This window comes from Peromyscus eremicus, chromosome 10 (assembly GCF_949786415.1).
Source record: "Peromyscus eremicus chromosome 10, PerEre_H2_v1, whole genome shotgun sequence".
In the NCBI taxonomy this organism is placed as follows: Eukaryota; Metazoa; Chordata; class Mammalia; order Rodentia; family Cricetidae; genus Peromyscus; species Peromyscus eremicus.
This window is the reverse complement of record NC_081426.1, coordinates 18,640,235-18,655,476: the sequence shown is the minus strand read 5'-3', so window position 1 is coordinate 18,655,476 and position 15,242 is coordinate 18,640,235. Positions and strand designations below refer to the sequence as shown.

The window sequence follows — 15,242 nt, the reverse complement described above, 5'->3', positions numbered from 1 at the left end:
TGGCAGTCACTGATGGACCTTCCCCCCTCATAAACAGCTTTGGACCCCTCCTCCCATCTCCCTATTACGAGCTAAAACATCTTGCAATTTGGGTGAGGTCACAAAAGGTTAGGTTCTTAATTGATTGTTTAGGGCATAAGCCACCGGGTCAGGCTCCAAGAAGTCGGGAGCTGATTGTCAGAGAGTAGGAAGGGGGGGTGTGCTTTTTATTTATGTCTCTTTGTCTACAGCCCTCATTGCTAAGCCTGCCTGTTTTCACTGAGAAAACTTATCTTTCTTTCATTCTACCTCCCTCATTAGAAACTGAACAAAATCCTAACCCTGCTCACCCTAAGGTTCTGGGCTTTCTCACTCACTCTGAAGACCCTCCCTTCCCCCCGCCGCTGTTCACCGAGCGGCATTGCTGAGCATGCCTGCTTTTCTGACCTTTAACTCCCAAAGCATGGCCTTCTCTTTCCCTCTTATCCCTCTCCCTCCTCCCAGAGGCTGCTGAGATGTCTAGATTGCCTTGTTTTTCCCCTCAGCTCAAAATTGCCTTCCAGTTTCCTGCTGAGTCTGTTTTTAAATTATTCTGTCTGTTAGACCAGGAACCCTGCAAAAGGCAACGTGATTCCCTGGTGCAATTCAAACCCTTATGCTATGTAAAGACTTCCATCTTTTAAAAATTAGCTTTGTTAGAATCACAACCCGATGCATAGTGTGGACAAGTTTAAGGCTTAAGCTATGCAAGTAGTAAATTTGCCATCTGAGAACACAAACTGCTTAGTAGACTCTCTCTCACGGGTGGAAGTTGTTGGGCCTGCAATGAAGAGCTTGCCACTTAAAGCAGACAGATCCAGTGCCCTTGGTGAGAGGGGTTCTTCTTGTGTATGTATCTGTGCATTTATAAACGTAATCTCAGACAGTGCCTGTGTATAGTTCAGTTAGCTAATTTGTTTTGAGCAGAGAGAGAAAATGATCCCAAATAATATGCATCCTTTCTGCCAGGAAATGTGTGGTTGGAGGGCTAGCAAAAATGGTCTCAGGTAAAAGTGCTTACTGTGCAAGCCTGGAGGCTTTAGTTTGAGCTCTAGACCCAGTGAGAACATGGAAGGAGAAAACTGACTCCACACAGCTGTCCGTTGACCTCTTGGCACATGTGTCTTTTCAACCCATCATACACAAACACACAATAATAAATGTTTTCTAAAATGTGTTTATAGAGGTGCGTGAAGTAGAATGTTATAGGGAAAGGAAAAAAGATGGGACAAAAGTTAAATCTGGCTCTTTCTTTGAGATTTCCTGAGTGTGGTTGGATTTCTGTCAGTTGTCACATCTTTCTGCTCCCAGCCTACCGTGGTGAAAGAGGCCCACAGAAGACTGGAGATGTATCCAGCCATTCCTTGGACAGTCTATGGAACACACAGTTCTAATGAAGTTTTAATTAGATGCTACTCTCCCCTACGACCAGAGGCAGAGTTTTAACAAGTCTAAGTTCTAATTATGTTTAATTAGCCTTTATATTCATGAACGGGGCAACCTCCACTCTACAAAATGGAGTGAGAGCTTGTACTGGGCAAAAGCAGAAGGGTGAGTATCGTAAAGCAGGGAGACAAGACTATTGGATAGGAGCTGGCAGGTTGATAGCAACTTACTTCAGGTCACTTTTCTTATGAGGTTGAAGCAGGGGGACTTAGTCAAGCTCAGGCAGTTTGGGCTCTGGCTGCTGTGTATTTCCTGTGTTTAGGAGAAACTGGTCCATTTGTGGATCCCTTTGCTTCCTTAAGTGTCTGTTTGAGCTGGCTATGGGGTCCATACCTGTAATCTTCCTGTCCACCTTCCATGTCTACTACTGGGAACCACGCAAGTTTCTTTAAAATGGTCTTTCCAAATATTCCCATTTTATGCAAGCAACTTACTCTCCTAGTATCCTTTTCATATTTTTCCCATTACTTATTACAAGAGTATGTTATGGCACACACAGAGAGGTGCCCAGAAAACAGATTTTAAGACCAAGGTAGTGAAAACTGTTAGTAATTGGGGATTTATATGATTCATATAAAACAATAAAGCTATCCTTAGGCCAAAATGCTATCAGTCAAGTACCATGTTTCCTTAAATGTAGACTTTCTGGGTAAAATGCCAGTTAAGATCATTTTCCAGTTCATACCATCTATTGGATTCCCTAGTTGAAAGTTCAATCCTGCCTTCTCTTGGGGTCTTGTCCTTTATCCCTTCCTGTGTTCCCTTTAAGATGATGAGATGTCACCTGTGACATCTCCCTGCCCTTCTGCCTTGGGCTTCTCTGCATGCTGACTTGGATCTCTGGTTCCAGGAAGGCTGCTCTTTGCTACATTCTAGATAAGAGATGTTCCAGGATAAGTCTGTCCTCTGCTGTCTGCTGTGTCCAGATAATTCTAGGGCTTTCCCAACACCTGCAGGAAGTGCCTGTAATCAGCAAACACCTGAGGCCATACAGGCAGCATCTGGTACCAGTACCAGCAGAGGTCATTGTGTTCCTAATATGATACTGCACTGGGCACAGATTTAAATAAAGGTGCTACATGCTGACCACGGACTAGTCTCAATCCAGGCATACTGGATTCTTTTTTGTTTGTTTGTTTTTGTTTTTTTCAAGACAGAGTTTCTCTTTGTAGCCCTGAGTGGCTTGAACTCAGAGATCCGACTACTTCCGCTTCCCAAGTGCTGGGATTAAAGGTGTATGCCACCATCCCGGGCTTTGTCATACTGAATTCTATGTGGATAATGTATAGGTGGTGTCACGGAAAAGATTTACCCAGGCAGATAAAGATGGAGCTTGTCCCATAAGCACCAAATGTCCCCACTGCCACCTACCCTGAGAAAACTTTGTCCTAGTTTGCTTTCTGATGTCATTAAATACCATAATCAGAAGCAGCTTGAGGAGGAGAGGGTTTATTTCTTCTTACAACTTACAGTCCATCATGAAGGAAATTCTAGTCAGGAATTCAAAGCAAAAACATAGAGGCAGGAACTGAAGCAGAGGCCACAAAGGAACACTGCTCACTGGCTTACTTTCCTGGCTAACCCAGGCTGCTTTTTTATACAACCTAGGACCACCTGCATGGGCATGCTACCGCCATAGCTGGCTGGACCCTCCAACATCTATTGTTAACCCAGAATATGCTGCACACCTTTGCCTACAGGCGATCTGAGGGGGGCATTTTCTCAGTCGAGGTTCCCTCCTCGCAGATGGCTCCAGTTTGTGTCAACTTGACAAAAAAAAAAATAAAATAAATTAACCAACACAAGGTTAGTCCTGGTTACTCCATGGTGGATTCTAGAGCCCGACTGCCTGGACAGCGTCCATTGCTCAGGTGCCAGTTACCTCTGTGACACTGAAACGTGTTATCAGACCTCCCAGTGCCTCAGTTTTCTCCTCTGTAAAAGGGAGGTAGTAGGGCTGGAGAGATGGCTCAGCGGTTAGGAGCACTGGCTGCTCTTCCAGAGGTCCTGAGTTCAATTCCCAGAAACCACATGGTGGCTCACAACCATCTGTAATGAGATCTGGTGCCCTCTTCTGGCCTGCAGGCATACATGCAGACAGAACACTATACATAATAAATAAATAAATCTTAAAAAAAAAAAAAAGGGGGGGGGAGGTAGTAGTACAGCTTACCTCGGGGATTTTTGTTTGTTTGTTTTTGATTTTTTTGGAGACAGGGTTTCTCTGTGCAGCTTTGGAGCCTGTCCTGGAACTGGATCTATAGCCCAGGCTGGCCTCGAAATCACAGAGATCCGCCTGCCTCTGCCTCCCAAGTGCTGGGATTAAAGGTGTGCGCCACCACCGCCTGGTCCTCAGGGAATTTAAAGATGAATATTAAATGGATAATTTCAAATATGGGCAGCAACACCTGTCATAGAGTAAGTGCTGGTATATAGTTTTGTTAAATGGAAGGAAACTCTTCTTCTTGTTTCTAGGGCTGAGTGTTCTGGAGTCTGAGCACCAAGCTGAAGACATGCCGGGAGAGGCCAGTAGATGAGTGTGCCAGTATCAACTAGACACAAACTACAGTCATCTGGGAAGAGGAAACTTCAAAAGCCGGACATGATGGCACACGCCTTTAATCCCAGCACTCGGGAGGCAGAGTCAGGTGGATCTCTGTGAGTTCGAGGCCAGCCTGGTCTACAGAGCGAGATCCAGGACAGCCAGGGCTGTTACACAGACAAACCCTGTCTTGAAAAACCAAAAGAAAGAAAACACACTGAGCAAAGCCCTAAGCAACATTACTCCCTCTTCATCAATTCGTGCTTTGAGTTACTTCCTTCGTTTCTTTCAATGGGCTGTGATGTGGAAATGTAAGCCAACCAACCCTTTCCTCCTTAAGGTGCTTTTGGTCGTGGTGTTTCATCACAGCAATAGGAACTCTAACAGGACAGTGAATAAGCTAAAAATGCGCCATAATTAGACAAGATTGCATCCCTCCGGGGTCTGAACATAAACTGGGGTCTTAGACTATTCCCTAAAGATTCAGACAGTGCTAGAAAGAAATACCCCCAGCCTTTCAGATAACCCCTGCCTCCCATTTGTGCAACGTGTCCTGTGCCACATGCCACCTAACCACTGGCCCAGACTGAGGTCTCAACTGTCTTGCTAGAGTTAAAGACCATGCTGAATGGAACTCTTTCTGCAGTAGAAGAGGGGGATCGTGTCAATGGCAGCAGTGCCTCTTCTTGGAGCCTTCCAGCATACACAAGGGCACACTGAGAAGTGAAAACCAATCATTGTAACATGTAGGCACGTCAACCTCAACTCAGTAATTTGAGTGTTTTCATATTCTACTGGTCCTACCACAGATAGTTTTGGTGGCCTCAGGATACCATCCCTTGCCTCCACATCAGGACAAAAGCCAAATCTGGTTCATCTATAAACAATGTCCTGACCAAATAAGGTAGAGAGCATGCATGATAAGCACCAAGATTTCTGAAGAACAGATCATATCGTTCTGTTATGGTTACACAAATGGCAGAAGTATCCGAAATTCAAAATATACCTGCTGTCTTACTTTTTCCTGTCACTGTGATAAAATACCCTGACAAAAAGCAACCTAAGGGAAAACACGTGTATTTGGCCTGACAGTCTGAGGATGAAGTCCGTCACGGAAGCGAAGCAAGCCCTCGTTAAAGGAGTCGACCATGTTGCATCCAGTATGGAAGCAGAGACCTATGAATACTGTGCTCAGCTAGCAGTCTCCTGTTTGTGCAGTCTGGGATTCAAGCTCAGGAAATGATGCCACCCACGTTGGAGGTAGGTCTTATCACCTCAAGTAACCTAATCAAAATAATCTCTCCCGGGCATGGCCTCAGGCAATCTACTCTAGAAATCCCCTCCCAGGCATACACAGAGGCTTGTCTCCCAGATGACTCTAGGTCCTACCAAGTGGGCACTCAATATAAACCACCACAGCTGCTAATAACCCAAGGACCCTTTTTGAATGCCATTGGCATTTCTAAAGACTCCAAAGGACAATCGTTAGCCTTGGAATAAAAACACATATGTTGGGACTGGAGAGAAAGCTAAGCAGCTAAGAGTGCACACTGCTCTTGTGGAAGACCCAAGTTTGATGTCTAGTACCCACAACTAGGTGGGTCACAGCTACTGTAACTCTAGCTCTAGAGGATTCAGTGGCCTCTTCTGACCTCCTTGAGCACTGCACACACACACACACACACACACACACACACACACACACACTTATAAATCTCCCCAAAAAAGTGTTTTCTAAAATCAGAATGAGTCCATATAAAGATCAGAGATTATTTGAGTAAATACCTAGAAGTTGAACTCATTTCTAAGCAGAACTTGAGTGTTGTTAATGAATCTGAACAGTGACTGACATACACCAGGCTTTCATTAAACACATGATGACTAAATGAACATTAACAAGGGTGTCATGGTTGAAAGGGCAAGTGACCTTTACGAGAATGAGTCTGATACATTGTAAAACAAGATGCTTACTCAACACAGTTAGTATTGCACATCAATTGTTTATTAAGCATTGAGCCACATAGGACAAGCTAACTGCCATAGACATAGTCTGAAGGTAAGACCAAAGACTTTCTGGAAAATAAAGTAAGTCTTTCCTACCACCAATGGTTTTATGAACACAAAGACATGTTATTATCAACAAAAATCACAGCCAAATAAAGAACAAGGGCTAGAGCCACTGGCATCAGCTCTGCACACAGAAAACTTATCTCCCTGTATAATACAGAAACTACTTCATTGACAAGTCACTAAAAAGTCAATCACAGGTTTCTGGTTAGTTTTGGAGACAGACACGAAGCCACATACAACCGTGATTTCACGAAGACGGGGTGGTGATTAGTTTTCTCTCATTCCACTTTGCAGGTCTACTTCTTTTCAACTTTTGATCTCTACAGGAAAAAAAATAAATAGCACAAACTTAGGGGCTAGCTTAGAAAACACAGAGAGTGGCAGTGTAGCTCAGTGGTGGTGCGCCTGCCTAGAAGGCACAAGATCCTTGTTCCGTTCCCAGCACCACAAAAATGAAAATAAAATAATAAAAATAAGAATTTTGTATACTTTTAAATTGAGTACAGAGAAGGACTATTCTATGTTTGCAGTGAAACAATTCAATAAATAGTTTTAACTGAAGAGTTTAGGCGAGGCAGTCGTGGCACACGCACGCCTTTAATCCCAGCACTCGGGAGGCAGAGGCAGGTGGATCTCTGAGTTCGAGGCCAGCCTGGTCTACAAAGCGAGTTCCAAGACAGCTAAGGACACACAGAGAAACTGTGTCTCAACAAACAAACAATGTGGTTATGTTGCCAATCTGATATTTCTAATGATAAATATCACTGTAACTGTAAGCGGCCTGGAAGCTTTGCCCTTCTTTACCATCACAATTTTGATCGTTGCTGCCAGAGTAAATCAGTCACATGAAAGTCCCATTAATTGTTTTCATGGTCAATGCTGCTTAGGGAAATCTGGGGGGAACGTAGAGAGCAAGATCTATACGTTATTATGTCTAACCTCACAGAAGTGAATACAAATTCACTCTGTAACATCATTACACGTAGCATTCTTTCTGCTTCTCCTGACTGAACATGCTACATTCTTCTCTTCCTCAGGTTACAATGGAGCCCAGCCCCACAGCACTGAGTGGCCAAGCTGGGATGGAGCTGGACTCCTGAGGCCAGGAGGACAGCATGTTCCTGGCAGAGCTAGCTTACCTGCAGCAGCTCTGCTTTCACTCCTTCTCAGCTCTCAGCACGCTGCTTGCCAGCTCTCTGATGTGTTCCCAGGCCAGCTGCACGTGGATAGACTCCACAGTGCGGGAGCACACCGCAAAGCGCAGCACAAACTTGTCTCGGAGATGACACGGAACCAAGTGGATTTTTTTGGCGCTGTTTATCCTTTGTAAAAGAGTTTCGTTCAGCTGGTTGGAGCCCTGGGGTAATTAGAAAGCAGATCCATCATGTAACACAAAGTCTGGTATCACCCAGAAATGGTAGACAACCAAGAAATCATCTTTACTTTTCATTTTGTATGTAAGATGTCAGAAAGCCTGATGAAATAACACAGGCTAACAGAACTTATGGGATTGCTTCTCCCTGTGACACTACTTCTCCATGATCTGTGCTATCAGAAGTTGACCTCCCCATCCTCCAACTTTGTTTAAGAAAGATAAAGGTTTGTAGGGGCAATGTCAAAAAAAAAAAAAAAAAAAAAAAACCAGGTGAGCACAAACAATGGAACTGGGTCTCTGGTACACTAAAGCAGCTTTAGGGACCTTGGGACCCACAGGAGAGCTTAACAACATAGATAATGGAACACCACAGCCAAGCTGTGAGAATCTGGAAAGGACATCTGTAAGTGCAGGAACAGGGATCATGGATGATCTCTATACAGCCTCTCCAGAAAGAGAATAGTCAACCAGCTGGGGACAGAGAGGCCCAAGTCCTCCACTCGCAATGACTGACCAGAGATAAGAGGGCCTTATCAACCAACACACAGAAGCCTTCACTTTCTATCTGGGCCCCCGAGTTCTTTGCCTATTCCTTCCTTCACTCTTCTGTATAAGTTGTCATGAAGTGGCTCCCTGTCTGCCAAGCCTTTCAGTTTAGCAAAATATAGAAGAAGGTGGACATGGGCATCACTCCCTAGTCATAAGACCCTTGAAGGGCTGGACCATTTATTCTGGACTTCAAGGGTCAAGATGTAGGAAGATGCATGGGAAGGAAAGTGTCCTCTTGGTCTGGACAGTAGTAGCTGAACACCTGCTGGATACAGAAAACTGCTCTTGGCCTTGGACAGATCCATGTGCCTCTAGACTTGGGTCTCAGTGTAACTCCCAAGAAAATCTTAAGTGCACAGCAAGGAACTATAGGCTATTCAGACTGTTGGTGTAAGTGCCACGTCTGGATAATGAGGTCCTATTCAAGGAAGATGGAGACATGAGACGATAACACAGACAACAAAAACCAAGTATTCAGGAAAAAGTTGTTTACCATTTTCAACTGCTTTGGATCAGACAGGATTTCCATAAAGTAGGGGCAGAAAACCAACAGAAATTATTAGAACTACAACAACGAAAAAGGCAAGTAAGATTAGAGGAGTCTGGCCAGGGAGAAAGGAGCAACCGTGCCATTGGAATGTCACAGACTTTAGGTCCAATAAAGGGCCACAGGGCCAGAAATATTGCTTAGTGGCAGAGCACTTGCCTAGCACATGTGAGACTTGGGTTTAAGTTCCCAGTGACACAAAAATGAATTTTGTGTGGTGAATGCTGTTTTTAGCCAGCAAAGTGGTATGCACCTGTAACCTCACCTCTTGAGAGCTGAAGATGAAAGAATAAGTTCAAGAGAGTCCTTGGCTACACAGTCAGTTTGAGGGTAGCCTGGGCTACACAAGGTCCTGCCTCAATAAGTCAGTAGCCACAATATATGCTTGTTGAAACCATCAAGGATAGAGAAGATTGAAAACTCAGACTGGAGAAAACAAGGACAAGAGGGGAAATTACACTGTGTAGTTATATAGGCAGAAAAAAGGAGGACTAGTGTTTAGTTAATGTGCTGCCTTAAGAAAAAGGTGTGGGCTGGAGAGATGGCTCAGCGGTTAAGAGCACTGGTTGTTCTTCCAGAGGTCCTGAGTTCAATTCCCAGCAACCACATGGTGGCTCACAACCATCTACAATGAGATCTGGTGCCCTCTTCTGGCCTGCAGGCTGAACACTCACTGTATACATAATTATTAATAAATAAATCTTTTAAAAAAAAAAAAAAAAAAAAAAAAAGAAAAGAAAAAGGTGTAAGCCGGGCGGTGGTGGCGCACACCTTTAATCCCAGCACTCGGGAGGCAGAGCCAGGCGGATCTCTGTGAGTTCGAGGCCAGCCTGGGCTACCAAGTGAGTTCCAGGAAAGGTGCAAAGCTACACAGAGAAACCCTGTCTCGAAAAACCAAAAAAAAAAAAAAAAAAGAAAGAAAGAAAGAAAGAAAAAGAAAAAGGTGTAAGCCGGGCGGTGGTGGCGCACACCTTTGATCCCAGCACTTGGGAGGCAGAGGCAGGCGGATATCTGAGTTTGAGGGCAGCCTGGTCTACAGAGTGAGTTCCAGGACAGTCAGGGCTACACAGAGAAACTTTGTCTCAAAAAACCAAGAAAAGGAAAAGGTGTAATCATGGGAAGGAGACAGCAAAAGTTCACAGAAGAAAGGCTTTGGAGGGTTTTGCATGTGAGGGCTGTACACACTACCAGGCATGTGAGAAGGAGGAGAAACTGAGGCAAAGTATATTTGGCATGATCTTCAACTATACAGATCCAGTAATAGTCTTAGCCCTGACAACACCAGGTCAAGAGTGAAGCAGACAATCATGAGGGCGTTATTATACAGAGGTCTTTGGGGAAGACAGACGTTCTACATTATATTGTGGTGATGGCCTCCCAGCCCTGTAGCTATAACAAAAAAAATCACTCAAATAGACAAGTTACAAGCCAAAGTGAATTACATCTCAATAAAAATTAAAATATAAGCATCCTACAAAACTGAAAATATCCTGCAGCAACACCCTATGACAATAAAAACAAATACCTACTTGGGGGACAAAGAAGTCAACACAATGACAACACCAATGTTAGTAGACCTGCCACATCCCATGGTGCACACACCAGATTCCAGGGACATGGATACCTTGAGGCATCCCACACAGGCTGCATACGGCCTTCACGACTTCCCAAACATCCCATTTTCTACTTGCAGAAAGCCTGGGGCTCCTCTCTAGCTCTCACACCACAACACTAATGCTTGCTGCTTCTAGGATTTCCTAGGTTTGGATTTCATCTCAAACTCTTAAGAATCAAGATGCAGGAAGGAGAGAGAGTACATGGAGGTGCAGCATCATGAAATTGATGTAGCCCAGATTGCTCCTTCTCATGATTGCTGTCTAGACTCGGACAAAGAGGCCTCCTGGCAAGCCCTAGAACTGATTCAGAAACTTCCAGTCAACTGTCGTGGTATGCATCTGCAGACCCAGTTACTTGGGAGGGTTGCAAGTTTCAGGTCAGCCTGGGTAACATCATGAGGCCTTTGTCTCTTATTTTAAAAAAGGGGGGGGGGGGAGGGGGAGAAAAAAGGAGGCAGGGTCTGTGGTTGTAGTATAGTGTAGACTTGTCTAGCATGTGTGAAGTTCTGGGTTCCATCCCAGGACTGTAAAAAGGAGAAGAGGAAGGAGAGGAGCAAGAAAACAAAACGTAAAATTGTTGGCCTATTAAAAGCCGTCTCTGTAATGGCCAGAGCATCTGGTTTCATTTATACGATGATGATGAGCAGGGGCCTTTTGAGTAACATGGCTGTGTAAGTCTCTGCAAAGATAGCTTACTCCCTTGCCTGTCTGGGCAGGCTTCCCTCACAAAGTGAACACACAGCCCAGGTGCCCCCTTTGGGCAGGAATCTTGCCGAGGTATATATAGCTGGATGACTGGGACAGTGGAGTTTGTTTATCCAACCAGATCCCAGATGTGCTGATGCTGTGTGTCCACAGGTGACCTGGTTCCTGAGGCCACAGACAACTCAGCAGAGGAATACAGTTCCAGAGGTATTGGATGGACTCTTGGCATGGGGTCAAGAGGAAGGCATCCAATCACATCTGAGGAAACTGGGCAGCAAGTCCATGGAAGAGAGTGTACGAGGCCAGTCAGCTAGCCAGCACTGCCTGCTAAGCACCACGGGTCATGTTCTGTAGCCCTTGGCAACTGGTACACAACTTTGCACGTGGATGTCATGAATAATATTTTATCTCATCAACGAAAACCAAGATGGCTGAAATTGGCATACCATACCTTTAGCCGGAAGCAGACCAGCCCAAGAACGACTTCTGTGCAGATCTCAAAGCGAGGGTCCTGGCGTACCAGAGACTCAAACTCATGAGACAGTGCCACGTGCTAGAAAAGAGAAGGGAAACTCCTGTCTTTCTCATCACAACCTCAGCCTACCCCTGGCCACCCCGCGCCTTACAGGACTGTACTTCTATTATTCATTCACATGCTCAGAGCAATGTCTGTCTCCCTCACCAGCATTTCCCACACAAGTGGAGAGGGCTCAACTGCCCTATACCATGAGGTATACCACAGTTTCCTCAGAAAAACACTCATTTTCTTCTGTCCATGGATCTATGGTTTTGTTGTTGTTGTTTTGTTTGTTTGTTTTTGTTTCTGTTTTTCGAGACAGCGTTTCTCTGTGTTGTTTTGGTGCCTGTCCTGGATCTTGCTTTGTAGACCAGGCTGGCCTTGAACTCACAGAGATCTGCCTGCCTCTGCCTCCCAAGTGCTGGGATTAAAGGCGTGCGCTACCGCCACCCAGCTGATCTATGTTTTAACCCCCCCTTTCTTTTATAATTTTATAATAAACCTCATAAGGAAGTTATTGAAGATTCTAGAAGAAACAAAGGCTACATACATCCAGCTGCCTTGCCCTCCTCATGACAGCTTAAAATATTGTGATACAGGGATATTACTTTGCTAATTTGCAGAGAGTAAAATGAGGCTCAGGGAGAGAGAATAAGTGTCATAACCAAGGCCTTATGGTCATGCCTTGGCTCAGATGGGATTCACAGCAGCTGCCTAAGACTGGAGCATCACTTTCTGATTGCAACAGATAGGTAGGAAGCACGCCTACCTGCCGTACTCAAGAACTATGTGCTCTCTGGCATATTGGTGCATGCCTTTAATCCCAGCACCTAGGAAACTGAGGTAGGCAGACCTCTATGCGTCTGAGGCCAACCTGGTCTACATACTGAGCTGCAGGCCAACCAAGGCTACACAGTGAGACCTTATCTCCAAAATAAAAAATAAAATAAAGTTTTGTGCTCGTGTTGAACGCATAAGCTTATTTGATCTCTAGATGTTTACAGAACTCAAAAGTTGATTAAAACCACATATGATCTGCAGAGAACACACTCAATCACTGTCCATGTACACACGTAGCTAATTGAAACCTGCTGGCACCCAGCACTGGCTGCCACAGGGTAGACGCTTAAGAGGAGCCGAAGGACACAGGCTTGTTGGGACTGAAACGCCGTAGAAGCGATTGCCACTAGTCATCCCACCAGGGGGCACCAAAGATTCAGGATGAAAAACTCTCTTCGATGAGCTCAGGCCTAAGAACACGCGCTTTGACTGTTCTTATAGTCTTTTGTTAGGACGGGATTGAGGCCTTTCCAGAAAGAGGTGTGGTGTGTTTTTAACCTGGCACAGCCTAATCTCAGTGAGTTGTCCTGAACTGAAAGTCATCATCACCTTCGACTGATAAACCACTCTGGGATCTTTTCTTATTACACCAAGTTGACTCACCCTCATTTTTTTTTTCCTTTTGCAATTGGATCAGGGACTATCCTAGAAATCTACACACACCCTCGGTTTCTAGTTCTTTCTCCTGTGTAGCTTCTCACAATGCTGGATGTCTGCATACATGTCCTCACAACAGGTCTGTGATCAGGACAGATGCCAGCGTGTAGTATGTGACACGTGACAGATACTCTGGAAACAAACGCTTTTGCTTTTCTGCATCCTTGTCACAGAAGAGGAGCCTGGAGACACTCAGGCCCTGCCTGTGGCTGCACATCTGGTGATGCAGTGGGTACTGGGACTTAAGGGGAAAGCTGTCACCACCACAGGCTGGAAACCACAGGCATGCTTGCCTCATCAAGATGGTGCTGTGGCTTAGAAAGGACTCGGCTGAAGCCAGTGGGCCCTCCGAGTCTGGCTAAATGGGTGGACAAGTCCTGGCTCATATTCAGGCCTCAGCTTCCCCGGCTGTTGAAAAAAAAAGTAGGGTAGTAGGACTTGGAACCAATCAGTGGTTCTGCAAAGTAGTTGAGTGCATATTGCCGTGATCTGCATGGCTTGTTGAAACAGAAATTACGTGCAGCCCAGTAAGCCTCCTTGAGACAGAGGGGACTAAATGGTATCTATCTATGCCAACCAACTCAAAGGTTCTCTTACTGTGGCCTTTTGTTTTTGTCTTGTTTTGTTTTGGGTTTTTTGTTGTTGTTGTTTTGTTTTGTTTTGGTAGGGCAGGGGGGAAAACATTATGTTCTCACTATTGGTATTGCTCACTACACCCTGATTCCAAAATTATGCTTAAGATGCTGTTACAGACAACAGCAGACCGTATGTATATTCCTCTATCCCCAAAGGCCTGCGCCTGCTAGGAAACTGTCTATCTCAGCTTGTACATAAAAATTCTGATGTCCTCGTGTTTATGGAAGGGCCTCATGATGTATTTCTCAGAACGTCCCCATTGTGAGGATGGTGTTTGCTCACTAAGACACTTGAATTCATTTCTGAGTCTGCTAAGACTATTACAATTTCACTCAGATAAACAAAGAAGGCAGTCACCTTGCGGATGTAAGCCTGCAGGCCCCTGACTCCGTACATTCTGAAAACAAACCACATTTTCAAAGAGCGAAATCTCCGCCCCAGGGGAATCTGCCAGTGCTGAAAGAAAATATAAAGAATACGTCAGTGAGAAGCCTGTTACCAGCCAGGCTCCTTCCTTTTCAACTTCTCGGCTGACCAGCTTCTTCTGGAAGCAGCCATTTTCCTACAGAATGCTTATTTTCCAGCCGGGGAGAGCAAAGAACTTGTGTGTGAGGTGGGGAGAGGAGAGCCAGAAGCTGCCTTCACATCCTGTGGAGAAGAGGACAGAAGAGGCACTGATTGGGAGGCACAGATGTTTATTAGTTTCCCAGGACAGACTGAGGCACACAGCAGAGGAGGGACCAGAGTAAGAAACAGAAAAGATGTGGTCCTTCCCGAGGGAGCTTCCCCGGGGGCAGGGGGTCATCCGGGCAGAGCGTGAGGGTGCTGAGCCCCTTGTGTGCCTGCCTCTCTCCGCCTGGATGCACTGAAAGTGTGCTCTGAAACAGTATCGGATCCTTTGTCTCGCTGACCTCCGGGGTGACCCCAATACCCTTTCACCAAAGACGCCTTCCCCTGCTTCTCCTCGCTCTCCCAGACGGTCAGCTGACTAGCTGTTCACACTGGCTCCTCACATTCTTCTTGATGGTGATGGATGATGGTTGGAAATGCAATAAAAGCACGTAGGACAGGACAGGGATGAGACGCAGGCCAGTCGGGAGGACTGGCCTTGCACTACTTCCTGGCTTTCTTTGAAATTCTCTACTTGAGCTTATAAAGGGCAGGCTGGGGGGAGGGGAGCCCTTTGCTTCTTGTGGAGTCCCTCGGCTCCTTTCCTGTGGGGAGAGAGAGAGCTGTTTCCCTGCTGGGCATGAGATGGTGGTCTACAGTTGGGAAGAGCACCCTGAACTCCACTGCTGTCTGCCACCAGAGACATAAATAAGAGTTAGCCTGAGTTAGGAAGAATTAGTTTCTCGGAAAATAAAGATAATTTTTAAATACAATTGTTCCTCCCTTAACCAGGAGGTGAGTAACAAAATCTCTCCCCTGTGGATGGATGAAATTTGGGACAACACCAAACTTACATATGCCGTTTTTTCCTACACATGTATGCCTATGGTATAATTCCTTTTGTTTGGTTTTTTGTTTTTTGGTTTTTTGTTTTTTGTTTTGTTTTTGAGACAGTTTCATGTAGCCCCAACTGGTAGGAACTCACTTGGTAGGCTAAATTGGCCTCAAACTCATAGAGATCCTCTCACCCTCGTCTCCTGAATGCTGGGATTAAAAGTATGCACCCTCCTATCTGACTTTACTCTGTATTTTAATTTCTTACTATTGAATTTTTT

General features: G+C 45.2%; 1 protein-coding gene across 1 annotated transcript in view; it reads right to left on the bottom strand.

The window, feature by feature from the left end:
• Positions 1-6,004: 6,004 nt before the first annotated feature.
• Positions 6,005-15,242, bottom strand: part of Ddc (dopa decarboxylase) — a 60,190-nt gene continuing 50,952 nt past the window's right edge. The window contains exons 10-13 of the mRNA XM_059275327.1: positions 13,876-13,974; positions 11,320-11,421; positions 7,216-7,433; positions 6,005-6,396 (exon numbers count right to left, since the gene is read on the bottom strand). Coding sequence (XP_059131310.1) covers positions 7,233-7,433; positions 11,320-11,421; positions 13,876-13,974 — 402 coding nt within the window. The 3' untranslated portion in view covers positions 6,005-6,396; positions 7,216-7,232. The remainder of the gene's footprint in view (positions 6,397-7,215; positions 7,434-11,319; positions 11,422-13,875; positions 13,975-15,242) is intronic.